The following is a 13,709-nucleotide window of genomic DNA, read 5'->3' on the forward strand; positions in this document are numbered from 1 at the left end:
CGTAGGTTTCCTATTTGCAGTCTGATTGGGGTTTTGTTTTGGTATAAATAGGGAAACGATTTGTGAGGTTAAAATATCAGAGATTGAGGAATCTTTTGAGCATTGTGAGAGGGAGATATTGTGAGCAAGGTGAGATCTTTGGTTGAGGGTTAGTTTGAGAGAATTTGTGTGAGTGTAACCCTTTGTACTCTCCTTGATTTAGTGAAATCTCCCCATCCTCTCCCCGTGGACGTAGGCAAATTGCCGAACCACGTATATCTCTGTGTTTGGATTGATTTGGCTTTATTGGTTGGATTTGTGCAAGAGTTTGTCTTTCTTCTACTCGTGATCACAGGTTCGTTGTGAGTTCGTGCAAGGCTTCCGCAAAGGCGCGCGACACAAACCACATGAGGAGAGGAGATGCTGATTTTATGGTCGCTGGAGGTACTGAAGCAGAAATTTTGCCAACTGGTATTGGTGGCTTCCTTGCTTCTAGGGAACTTTCACAAAGGAATGGTGAACCTGAAAGGACTTCTAGGCCTTGCGATATATAAGGGTAGGGATGCGTTTGTCATGGGAGAGGGAGCTGGAGTGCTGGTAATCACATTACCCTGCTTCAACGTTTATCTACATTATTGTCAGATATATCTCCAGTACTATTAAACTCGCAGTAACTTATAGATATGACTGACATCATGAATAGTCAGCTACTCAAGAGTTATCACATGAAACAGACAATGCATGTTGCCAATCAGCAAAGAGGTCTATCTGCTCATATAGAAGATGAGGGATGACAATGGGGATGCATGTAATTAAGGCTTGTGGTTACTTCCAGTTTAAATAAGAGTAGAGTTTAGAATGGAACTTGAGTAGTCTGTATATTTTGACATAGATCATGGAGAGTTTGGATTATGCAAGGAAGAGGGGAGCATCAATTGTAGCAGAGCATCTGGGAGGGGAATAACCCGTGACACTCACCATATGACCGAATCATCGCTCTGATCGTCTGGGAGTTTCTGTAAATCTAATTCTTAATTTAAGCAAATCAAACTTAATTTTGATTTGATTATCATAATACCAAGACCTTAGAACAAGATGATTTTCACAAAGAACAATTCAATTATGAGAGCGTACCTTGATCCATGATTCGAATCTTGAAGAGAAATTGACTGCAAGAAGAACGACGTTGAAGACTTGAGTTTCTCTCTCTTAGTCCTCTTGGATTTTTTTTCTTCGAATTTTCTTAATAGAGAGAAATTTTTTATCACGTTCTGGTTAGAGAGAGGATCAAACCTTAAATAGAGCAAATATCCCACGTTCTATCCACGTGAGCGGTTATTTGACAATTTATTCTCAACTAAACTGACCAATATGAATTTAGCACTTAATATAATTAAACTATAACTATCTTTTAACTAAACTAAAAAGTGGCCACTAAAACCGTGGTTTAAAACACGGTTTAAAGAAATTGTGGCTATTTAAAATAAAAGGTGGTTTAAAGAAAATAAAAGGTGGTTTAAAGAAATAGGTGATTAAAAACCATTGTCACTAAAGGTGGTTTAATACATGGGCCACAGAAAAAAAAGTCTATAACATATATTTTCTTCTTGCATAGAGAAAAGCAAGATGTCGGAGTCTCCCTGAAGATGTGAGCAATCCTACATGCACAACAAATATCTTTGCATATCGTTGTATTATTTTCGTGCTATGTTAAATTGTGATGGATGAGGAACTCCTCATATTTCTCAGGGGAACTATGCTAATTGTCATCAACATCAACACTTGCCATAGACTTGCCAAAGGTTAACGCCATCAAGAAGGTTTTCAAGGACGCGTTCGAACTAAAAATGAATGGAACTAAAGCAAGAAATTATTAGATGGATTGTCAAATATATCACTCTAATTATTGAAGTAAAATTGTGGATTTATAAATACTGAATCAAACTTTAAAACATTATGGAATTCTCCTTAAAATTTTCCTTAACTTTCATTCAGGATGGGTGGACATGATAGCCCACTGCATTATTTGCCATTTCTCATTTCATCATCTTATTTTACTCTCAGTCGATGATCAGACATTGTCTTGGTGCTGCTGGAGGAGTCGAGGCTATTGCAACAATCAAAGCTATATGAACACTGGCTGGCCTCATGCAACTACTAACCAAGGTGTATAACTACCCAAAATGAATACTTGTGATGGATGATGAAACTCATGGTACTTGGAAGCTAATCCATCATATTACTTATATACCAAATATGAACTCATTTGTAGAGTGTTAACTACCCAAAATGAATAATTTATTCTAGATAGCAATCTCTATCTTTCTGCTGCAGTTTTGATAGGTGTAGTTTCCTGAGAGTATAACTCTTACTATACACCATGCATTGATGTAAATGTTTTATATTCTGAAAGTAGACTTGTAGGCATCGAAAACTGCCTATAGGTCTCCACGAACGGTTCAGTGTTAAAGAGTGACGATGAACGTCACTATCCGATCCACAGGAGTCCAATTGACGTCGACAAACGATTGAAGTGAATCGACGAACTACGTGAGCTGATAGGATTTCGGAACAACGAAGACCCGGACCAATCGGGAACCCGGCAATGGTCACAAAAAGGACAATGCCCTTCATGTCTCGATCACTCTACAGATAGTCCAACCACCAGAGCGGATTGAACTCTTCGTCAAGCATCCAACGCACTTGGAATCACTCAAATACGAGTTCGGACGAAGAAGCTACGGGGAAAACAATCAACGGAGCGTCTCAGGCTGAGTTGGGACACCCGGGGTGTCTCGGGAAAGTCGAAACACCCCAGGGGTGTCTAGGAAAAGCCTAGACACCCCAGGGGTGTCTCGGCTTGGCCGAGACACCCCTGGGGTGTCTAGGCTTTTCCTAGACATATCTCGTTTTAGCCGAGATAGACACTTCAGGCTTCTAGATCTCACGCGGATCGACGAAGCTCTGTCCGATTTTTCGGAACAGATCTGAGTGCCAGGTAGTCCACGGATATTGACGTCCCCGTCACAGGCAAAAGACCCACGCAAGCAAGAGACCGCAAAACAGGATCTTGCGTTTGTTTTGACAAGAGTTGTAACCCTTTTGTTTTCATTGTGTAAAAGGTCTTATAAAAAGACAATCTTTTTATTTTCATTGTAACGACTAAAGTTGTAATGAATACAGCAATGAATACAACAACTTTCTCCGCAAACAAGCTGGCGACCACAGTGGGAGCCAACGGCCTCGCTGCCGAGGCCGTCGTGACGCAACCGGCATTCAAGATCCGGGTGAATGAAGAGATCGAATATGAGTTCGATCAGCAAAAGTTCGAAGAGTACCTCTCTTCCTCCTCCTCCAGATCCGCCTCTCCGAACAGGCGCATGAAGGCATCCTCTTTCAGAAACGTTCGCGGGACTCTCGGCTCAAAGACCCAAGATCCCCTTGCCGTCGTTGCACTCGCACCACGTGGCGTCCCCGCGTCGTCCAACGTGGTCGAGATCGCAGATCTAGGCTTCTCCTCCGCCAAGAAGATGGCTACTGAAGGTGCTCCAGCTGTGTCAAAGAGGACACGCCAAAGACGGCGTCAACGCCTTGCTCGTCAGCTGGCCAAGGCTTTGGAGCCGATGGACGGGATCCGCTACAATGAAGATCTCAAATCCAGACAGCGCCAAGAGCAACAACGGTACGTAACCAACTCCTCCTCCAAGGCAGAAACGAACGAATGGGTTCGTGTCACGAGGACTCGCTCAACCCTCGAAGAGCGAATCAAGAAGCGCCGCGCACTGCTTGCGCATGCCCGAGCTCTCCTACAGAAAGCAGAGGAGATGCAGAAAGAAGAGACGGTTAAGAACCCGTCAAAGCTCAAGCAGGTATGGGTGCTAAAGACAAAGCCAGCGCCTAAGATGAGAGCTGAAGATGTTGCTGCCCAACCTTCATCAAATCCAGGTCCCGTTCCCCTTGCCCCCGCACCTCCGGCGGAGTCAGGTAAGAACACGGATCCTTCAACATCCAGGGTTCCTTTGAAAGGTCGCCTCGGTCCCTTACCGGGGAATCGAGGTAAAGTACCTATCAAAGAGCGATTGGGTCCGTTGAAAGGTCCCCAAATGATAAACCCGACTGGGGGTCGTTCTAATCCCCCCAAGGAAAATAACAAAGGGAAAACCCCTATTGCCGACCGCATCGGGTTGCGTGTCGAAGTGCAAGAGCCCGTTAAGTCTTTACGCTCACAAAAGCGTAGACTGGAACGAGCGACTTTTGAGAACGCTAATAAAGCGTCATATCCCCAGAAGGAAGCATATTCGTCTGATGATGATGGTGTTATACCTGGGAAATCGTGCCAACACTCTATAGGTTGCTCCAGTTATCAAACTGATGAGTTGTACTATAGAGCTGGGGGTGCGAATAAGTCTTGGAAGCGAAACGCACGAGACACGGAGCCTCACTGTCCGTGTGCCAACATCATCAAGGCGGTGCTATCAGAATGCTGTTGCTCTGAAGCCCCAAGGAGAGTTTCGGTGTTCAAGAGAATTTCCACCGGAACGTCTGAGACTAAGCCTAGGCGCTTCCGACGAAGAAGAAGGATAGTCGAAGACGGAGAATTTCCGAAGGTCACCACTAATATGACCAGCAAAAGGGCATCGATGGGAGATAATCCCGAGTCAATTCCGCTAGTACCCTGGTATTTAACTCATCTGCAGTCCGGAACCATTACACGAGGGACTTATAGTAGGGTTCGGACGAGATCACCGTCAGAAGACGAAGGATCAGATGCCGGCTCTGCAATTGCATCGGACAACACGGTATCTAGCGAGGGACAACCCCGCGAGGTACTCATGATCAGCGCCGAACAAGTAAACAAGATGCTCGAAGACGCCCTGGCTCGACAGAAAGAAAGTTTCAAGTTCGAGATGGAGATGGCCATGCAGCAGATGAGAGAGATGCATGACCAGCAAATCGCGGCTCTGACAAGTCACCAGGGAGAACCCACTCGACACCATAATCAGAATCAAGATGAGAATGAACGGGAAGAGAATAATGTCAACATAAATATCCCTCTTGTCAACAACGACAATGGAAGCGGTCCCGTGGATGATAATGCAAAAGAGGACCACGTTACCTCTCCCCAAAGCCACTCGAAGACAGGTACGAGTGAAGACAAGAAGATGAAGGACTTGGAGAGCAAAATCAATGCGTTGATGAATGCTCAAGAAGTGAAAAGGTCCGGCATACCATGTCCATACCCAAGAGAGTGGGAATCAATTCCATATCCGGCAAAGTTCAATTTAATCAACTTTACGCCGTTTGATGGAAAGGGTTCCCCTACCCAACATCTAATATACTTCAAGTCCCACTTGGACACGATCTCCGGCAATGAACCCTTAATGGTGCGGTCATTCGTTGGCACTCTTCGCGGAGCGGCCTTCGATTGGTATCGTCGCCTCAAGCCAGGGAGTGTCAACAGTTGGGACGACATGGAGGGTATGTTTCTGACGAACTTCTTCGATGACGACACTGAGGTCTCAATCGGCACTCTGTTTGATGAGAAGCAGAAGAATGGTGAGACAGTCGAAAACTTCGTGAAGAGGTTCCGAAATAAAGCAATGAATTGCAGGGATCCGGTCAGCGAAGATTTCATCCTCGAGACCTGTCATAACAATCTTTCATTGGACATCCTGGAAGCCATGGGAATGGCACCGCCAAAGACCTGGAAGGATCTGAAGGTGCGTGGGGAACGAGCCGAACGATTCCTTAAGAGGAAAAAGGCAGAAAGGGGCCAAATAGCAAATAATGCTCCGCAACCAAACTTCGTCCCTAAGGGAAAAGCGCATGCGAATGCTGTGGACGCGAATCAAACATTCGAGGTGCAAGCACAACCACAACAGCGGCAACAAAAGGCGCCTCAACAATCGAGGTCACAACAGCAATCCCGAAGGCAGCAAAAGACTTTGGAACCAAAACTCCAAAGAGAGTATTCCTTCAAGGATGAAGACATTCCAGCCATCTTCGAATCCCTCCTTGGAAGCAACAGGATCAAGCTACCACCTATCACAAATCAGGAGGAAGCTGACAATACTACAGACCCAAAGTACTGTGCATACCACAGGAGGGTCGTTCATCCCACCAAGGATTGCTTTGCTCTCAAGAATAGCATTTAGACCTTGGTTGAAGCTGGCGTAATATCGCTCAATTAAGTCAAAACAAAACTCCGACAAGTATAAGAGTATAAACTGCTTCTTAAAACTCCGACAAGTATAAGAGTATAAACTGCTTCTTAATACTCTGACAAGTATAAGAGTATAAACTGCTTCTTAAGACTCTAAAGAGTATACGAGTATAAACTACTTCTCAATCCTCTAACAGGTGCATGAGGTTAAACTGCTCCCTACATACTCCAATAGGTATATGAGTCTAAACTGTTTCCCACTTTTAACGGGAAGTTCCTGGAGAATATTACGTTAATATTCTTAAGGATAACCCGGTCAGGTAGCTGAGAATAATGTCCGAACCAGTTCAGCAGAGGAGACTGGGGGTGGACGATTTATGTAACAGGAAGTTCTTAGAGAATCGTATATCCTTAAGGATAACCCGAACACCCAAATGAGTACAATACCATACCCAATTTTGCAGAGGAAGCTGGGGGTGGATAATTCATGTAACGGGAAGTTCCCAAAAGAAATCCATATAGTGTATTCTTAGGGATAACCCGGTCACTACAGCAAGGTAATGAATAAGAAACTTTCATTCAAATTCTCACCACTCTCATTGCTAGAGTCTGGACATAATATTCAGAATTGGTCAAACCTTTCTACAGTTAGGACCAAAACCAAAACACCCTCTCGATTCCCCCAATGAACGAGAGGTCCACAAATCGAGCGATCAAACCTTCCTACAGTTAGGATCGTCTCAAACCTCCCAATTGGTCAAAACTTCTTACAGTTAAGACCACAGTCAAAATCCCCTCTCGATTCCTCCAATGAACGAGAGGTCCACTTTCAAATCGAGTGATCAAACCTTCCTACAGTTAGGGTCATCTCAAACTCCTGCTTGGTCAAACCTTCCTACAGTTAGGACCAAAACCGCAATTCACTCTCAATAAACGAGAAATTCATCTTTAGTTCGGTAATCAAACCTTCCGACAGTTAGGGTTATCCGAATCTTTTCGATTCTCGGAGTGGAGATCCCACTCTCAGTTTCAACTTTCCGGATTCTGGGGGTGGAGATCCCACCTCGAGTCTCCTTTCCAGCTGAAGATAGAATATAAAATTCTTCTTCAGTGTCGGGAGATAGAATATAAAATTCTTCCTCTCCCATTTCGGGTTCGTCTTTGCCCCAAGAGAAGACACCACCTTTTTCAAATCCCAAAATTTGTGCCTCACAGGTACTAGGAAGTTTATCCCGAATCCTAAGCAGGGATAAGTCTGCGCCTAACACGCGCTGCCGGTTTAGTCTTTTTCCGCACAAAAAGACACCAGAGTTCGATTCTGGGGTATTCTATCCTGAAACCTAAGCAAGGATAAGTCTGCGCCTAACCCGCGCTGCCGGTTAGTTCTTAACCGTTGAAAAGAACATCCGTCCACATATTCAACATTGTGGCAGGTTGTTATTAATAACACCAAAATCCATGCCTTACACGCATGGGGAATTTCATCCTGAATCCTAAGAAAGGATATGCCGACGCCTAACACGCGTCGCCGGTTTAGTCTTTTACCGATTGAAAAAGACACCAGAATACCAGTCTGGGGTATTTTTATCCCGAAGCCTAAGTAGGGATAAGTCAACGTCTAATACACGTTGCTGGGTAGCCTATTCCCATAACAATGGTAAAGCCTATGTATTCAACATCATAGCACAAAGTCTAAGAGAATTCACTCTCTTAGCACAACGTTACATGCGGAACGGATTTAGACAATCCGCATGCTAGCCCGACTCAAACGGTCACATGTGGAACGGACTTAAACAATCTGCATGCTAGCCCGACTCAAACGGTAGTCGGTAAAGGCTCATCAAACCCGTTGATGGCTGAGAATTTGCCAAAAATTCTATAAGTACGAGTCATCGATGCATCAGCGCTGTTAGTTGGTCTCTTGACTCGATTATCCAACAACATTAAAATAAGATCCACAAATGCAGATGAATCAGCTTTAACAGTTGGTCCTGCAGCCCCGACATTTGAGACCGCTATGCTCCAATACCTTAAGAGCTTAAACTGTGTATACTCTAGCAAACGTATGAGTATAAACTGTGTTAATGGCCATCCGAAACCCTAGGTCAACGCCGGTCAACGCGTAACCCTAGGTCAACGCGTAACCCTAGGTCAACGCCAGTCAACGCGTTGCGACCAAAGTCAACGTTTGACGATTCGAAACCCTAGGGTCAACGCCGGTCAACGCGTAACCCTAGGGTCAACGCCGGTCAACGCGTAGCCCTAGGTCAACGCCAGTCAACGCGTTGCAATGAAAGTCAACGTTTGACGATTCGAAACCCTAGGGTCAATGCCGGTCAACGCGTAACCCTAGGATCAACGCCGGTCAACGCGTAGCCCTAGGTCAACGCCGATCAACGCGTAACCCTAGGTCAACGTCAGTCAACGTGTTGTGACCAAAGTCAACGTTTGACGATTCGAAACCCTAGGGTCAACGCCGGTCAATGCGTAACCTTAGGGTCAACGCCGGTCAACGCGTTGCAACGAAAGTCAACGTTTGACGATTCGAAACCCTAGGGTCAACGCTGGTCAACGCGTAACCCTAGGGTCAACGCGTAGCCCTAGGTCAACGCCGGTCAACGCGTAACCCTAGGTCAACGTCAGTCAACACGTTGCAACCAAAGTCAACGTTTGACGATCCAAAGCCCTAGGGTCAACGCCGATCAACGCGTAACCCTAGGTCAACGTCAGTCAACGCGTTGCAACCAAAGTCAACGTTTGACGATCCAAAACCCTAGGGTCAACGCCGATCAACGCGTAACCCTAGGTCAACGCCAGTCAATGCGTTGCAACCGAAGTCAAAGTTCGACGCTCAAAACCCTAAGGTCAACGCCGATCAACGCGTAACCCTAGGTCAACGCCAGTCAACGCGTTGCAACAAAAGTTAACGTTTAACGATTCAAAACCCTAGGGTCAACGCCGATCAACGCGTAACCCTAGGTCAACGCCAGTCAACGCGTTGCAACCAAAGTCAACGTCTGATGATTCAAAACCCTAGGGTCAACGCCGGTCAACGCGTAACCCTAGGTCAACGCCAGTCAACGTGTTGCAACAAAAGTTAACGTTTGACGATCCGAAACCCTAAGGGTTGACGCCGGTCAACGCGTAACCCTAGGTCAACGCCAGTCAACGCGTTGCGACAAAAAGTCAACACACGGTGATCCGAAACCCTAAGTCAACACAATGTGATGGAGGTAGTTCAAAGTCAACTCAATGACACGAGCCAAACTTAATTCATCAGCTGCAGACTCGAGACTCTGACGACGGCCAAGCGATAAACGCAGTGCCGAAAGAACTTCGGTTATTCGTCAAAGCATCGAATAGACCGAAAATCAAAGGAGCCAAGAGTTGAAGCTAACTACAGGTCCTTACGCCGACTGAAGGCTAGACCAATCACATCCAAAGTATTCCAGCCTCAAAAATCCTATAAATACGAGAGTCATGTAGGCATTGAAAATTGCCTATAGGTCTCCACGAACGGTTCAGTGTTAAAGAGTGACGATGAACATCACTATCCAATCCACAGGAGTCCAATTGACGTCGACAAACGATTGAAGTGAATCGACGAACTACGTGAGCTGATAGGATTTCGGAACAACGAAGACCCGGGCCAATCGGAAACCCGACAATGGTCACAAAAAGGACAATGCCCTTTATGTCTCGATCACTCTACAGATAGTCCAACCACCAGAGCGGATCGAACTCTTCGTCAAGCATCCAACACACTTGGAATCACTCAAATCCGAGTTCGGACGAAGAAGCTACGGGGAAAACAATCAACGGAGCGTCTCAGGCTGAGTTGGGACACCCGGGGTGTCTCGGGAAAGTCGAAACACCCCAGGGGTGTCTAGGAAAAGCCTAGACACCCCAGGGGTGTCTCGGATTGGCCGAGACACCCCAAGGGTGTCTCGGCCAATCCGAGACACCCAGGGGTGTCTAGGCCCCCTAGATGCTCCCCATGGCCTATAAATAGCCACCCATTGCCTCATTTTTCTAGATCTGGATTTTCAGAGAAGATTGGCGAAGCCCTGCTGCAGTGAAGATTGGTCAAACGCTTCAACAAGGAGAGGAGAGGTCTTCATCAGAGTCTTCATCACCCGTCCCCCCTTTTCCTTAGTATTACCCTTCGCCGGTAATCACTAAGAAGAGCAGATATCTCGTTTTAGCCGAGATAGACGCTTCAGGCTTCTAGATCTCACGCGGATCGACGAAGCTCTGTCCGATTTTTCGGAACAGATCTGAGTGCCAGGTAGTCCACGGATATTGACGTCCCCGTCACAGGCCAAAGACCCACGCAAGCAAGAGACGATAAACGGATCTTGCGTTTGTTTTGAAGAGAGTTGTAATTTTTGTTTTCATTGTGTAAGAGTCTTATAAAAAGACCTTTTTTTTGTTTTATTGTAACGACTGAAGTTGTAATGAATACAGCAATGAATACAACAACTTTCTCCGCAAACAAGACTCATATTAGAATCATTTGGAACTAGTTTTATGAATTTTGGATATCAATTGCTCTATCATCCATTTTTCCCAAACTGCTGCATGTACACTACTTGTGTTGCTGTGCATATTAGAAATATTGGATGTAATCATCTTGAGTGTAGCTTATACCATGATATAAGTTTTAAGTTAGAAAAATTTTAAAAGACATAACATTTAGAATATCATGTGGGTATACATGTATGTGTATATAGGACAGAGAATCTTGGATTCATTCATTGGCCAAGAGGATCCTGGCATAATCAGTATGTAACCTTTCATTGTCTCCTCTAAATTCTTTGAGAGTTCGATTGATTACTTTCTTAAAATTATTGTGAGTTAGTTTCCCATGCTAAGTTATATATCTTATCACTTTTGTAATATTCCTATTTGATTCACTTCATGTGTGGGCTCTTGGTTGATTGCTTGACCATTACTATGCTAATGCTGTTTATTTCAGTTTTATACCTTTGATATCCTTGAATGATTATATTACAGCAATTCGACTTGCTTCGATGATTCAACTATTGATAATGATAATATTCCCTTCTTTGTTGATGATTGATAGTCTATATTTATGGATTATGCCCTGTGTGAAGTAAGCTTCACCGATAGGTGGTAATAGTAATGGGTCCCGATGGGACAATACCCTGTGTGAAGATGCTCACCGGTGGGTATATAAAGGCATGTGCGCTTTTATTGATCATCCCATGATTGGAGAGTTTGGAATTCTGAATATTAGACCTTAATTATTCATATTGATATGTTATTTTATTTCGATCAATGATCATGATATAAGTATGGTAAGTTAATGTTGAGATCCCTTTATTCAAGTTCAATTATCTATGACTATCCTTTTTATTCATCCCCTTATGTTGTACCCGAGATTTTTATAGTTACCTATTGAGTCTTAGGCTCACCCCTTTTATTTCAATAACCATTCGCAGGTCATAGAATTAGCAAGGATATGGGGATTATAGACCCTGAAATTGAAGATTAGCTTTGTGAGGAAAATCTTAGTAGGAGTAAATTTATATTCACTTTTGTAGTACTTTTGACTTATCAAACATGTACTAATGTTTGTAGCTATTACTATTATTGTAATATTTTGTTGTTCCCTTTAGTATTCTTCTATTCTGGTATTCTATGGACTCTGCTATCAACCACGTGATCCTTAGTATTGCTTATACATCTCCACTGTTTTATTTTTTCGCCCTCAGTTTATATATATATATACTATTATATCAACTATATGATCTTTGATATATATATTAATCTATATCATATATAGTATAATATATCTTATCATTATATATATTATATATATAACTTATATATAGTATGACTATATTATTCACTATATATATATATGAATATATGAGATTTAATGGGCTATCTTATCATTAGAGCGGGATCTTCGTCATGACGGCTCTAAAAATCATCAGTGAATGTAGCGGAACATTATGGATGATCGCCTCTCGTTAAACTTGATCTAACATATTCTGAAAACCCCAAACACAAGGTTTGGGTGAAGCGCTGTCGTCGATTTGACACTTATCACTCGTATCATTTTAACGGTTTTGAATGATAAATTTTTCACATGGACTACGATGCGAGGTCGAAACGACACGGCATTCCCCACAACTTGAGTTGGGTATTTTTAGATATGATAGATCAAGGTTAACAGGAAGCGGATCATTCGCATAAGGGGGGTTCGCTAAATTATGTGATTTTAGAGGCGGTCAGAGGAATCCCCTCTATTGCAAGGTATGCTTAATCTCTCTCTTCTACTGCTCTCTCTCATCTTTCCTCTTCCTCTCTCCTTTTTATCTCTCTCTAGTACTTATAATATATATATATATTATATATATAAATATAATATATATTATATATAATATATATTAGTATAATATATCATATAATAACTATATAATAACTATATTATATATATATATTATATATTAAATATATATACTATATTTATATATTATATTAAGCAGGTCGACCTCTCTTATTACAATAATTCATGCCGTAACTTTTTATGTACCTCCGATGAGGCCCCCTTACGATCATATTAAAATATGTTAACCTTATTGGGACATGTGGACGAGGATAGTCAATTGTTTTTTGATATGGGGCCACATCTGTGAATATGATTCTTTTCATATTGGAATTTTTATTTTCTCGACTTCTATAGCTACTTGGCTTGATCTAGGCCTTCAATAAAAGGTTACAAATAGAGGAAGTTTAGAGTTCTTTTATTCTTTTATTCATTATTTCTTCATTAACCTGTAAATTATGATGAAAATAATTATTAGTAGTATATTTATTCATGTAAAATAGATAATGAGGGTATAAAATTATAATAAAAATATGATTATCAAATACCCCCATACCTAAACTTTTGCAGTTTTGCTAGTCCTCTAGTAAGGAAAGAAAATGAAAGAGAAAGAAAAAAAATCTAACTCATTTTCGTAGGAATTGCGGTTGTATTTAGCGCATATAACAAGCCATTAAGCCCCTAGGTTACCCTAGTGGACGAGTTGTAGTCTAGTGAGGGTTTGTAGTGAATATACCCATAAAATTTGATTAACTTGCTAATTTAAAGAAGTTAGTGAATAATTAATTTACTAGATATATTTAGACATTCTAATTGAAGCTAGTTATTACTCAAGATAACGTTTTTATATATAACTCTAAGGCAAATCTCCTAAAAAATATTTTTATTATAGCTATACAAAACCAAGTCTAACTTAGAAATTTAATTTAAAAGTTTTAAAAAGAACATGCCAACTCTTTGTTTTAATTAATTTTTAAGTCTCTTAATCAAATTTATTTTTCAAGACCATATATACAAATATAACTATATATATAAAAACATTGTTAGTAAATTTGTATTATTTCACTCTTTATTCTTTGGTGATTTTTTCTACTTTATCGGGCTTTCTAAGTGACCATTTAACGAGTTTTTGGCTAATGAATCCCAACCCAATTGGGCTTAGGTCATTAAGTATGGAAATACTCCTTAGGCTTAATTACTCGGTCAACT

At 42.2% G+C, this 13,709-nt stretch overlaps 1 protein-coding gene across 1 annotated transcript in view; it reads left to right on the forward strand.

Moving 5' to 3' along the window:
• The window catches only part of LOC109834550, a 23,210-nt gene continuing 9,887 nt past the window's right edge, over positions 387-13,709 (forward strand). Inside the window, exons 1-2 of the mRNA XM_020402587.1 lie at positions 387-423; positions 476-576. Coding sequence (XP_020258176.1) covers positions 387-423; positions 476-576 — 138 coding nt within the window. The remainder of the gene's footprint in view (positions 424-475; positions 577-13,709) is intronic.

The sequence above is a fragment of the Asparagus officinalis genome, chromosome 3 (genome assembly GCF_001876935.1).
Source record: "Asparagus officinalis chromosome 3, Aspof.V1, whole genome shotgun sequence".
NCBI classification, from domain to species: Eukaryota; Viridiplantae; Streptophyta; class Magnoliopsida; order Asparagales; family Asparagaceae; genus Asparagus; species Asparagus officinalis.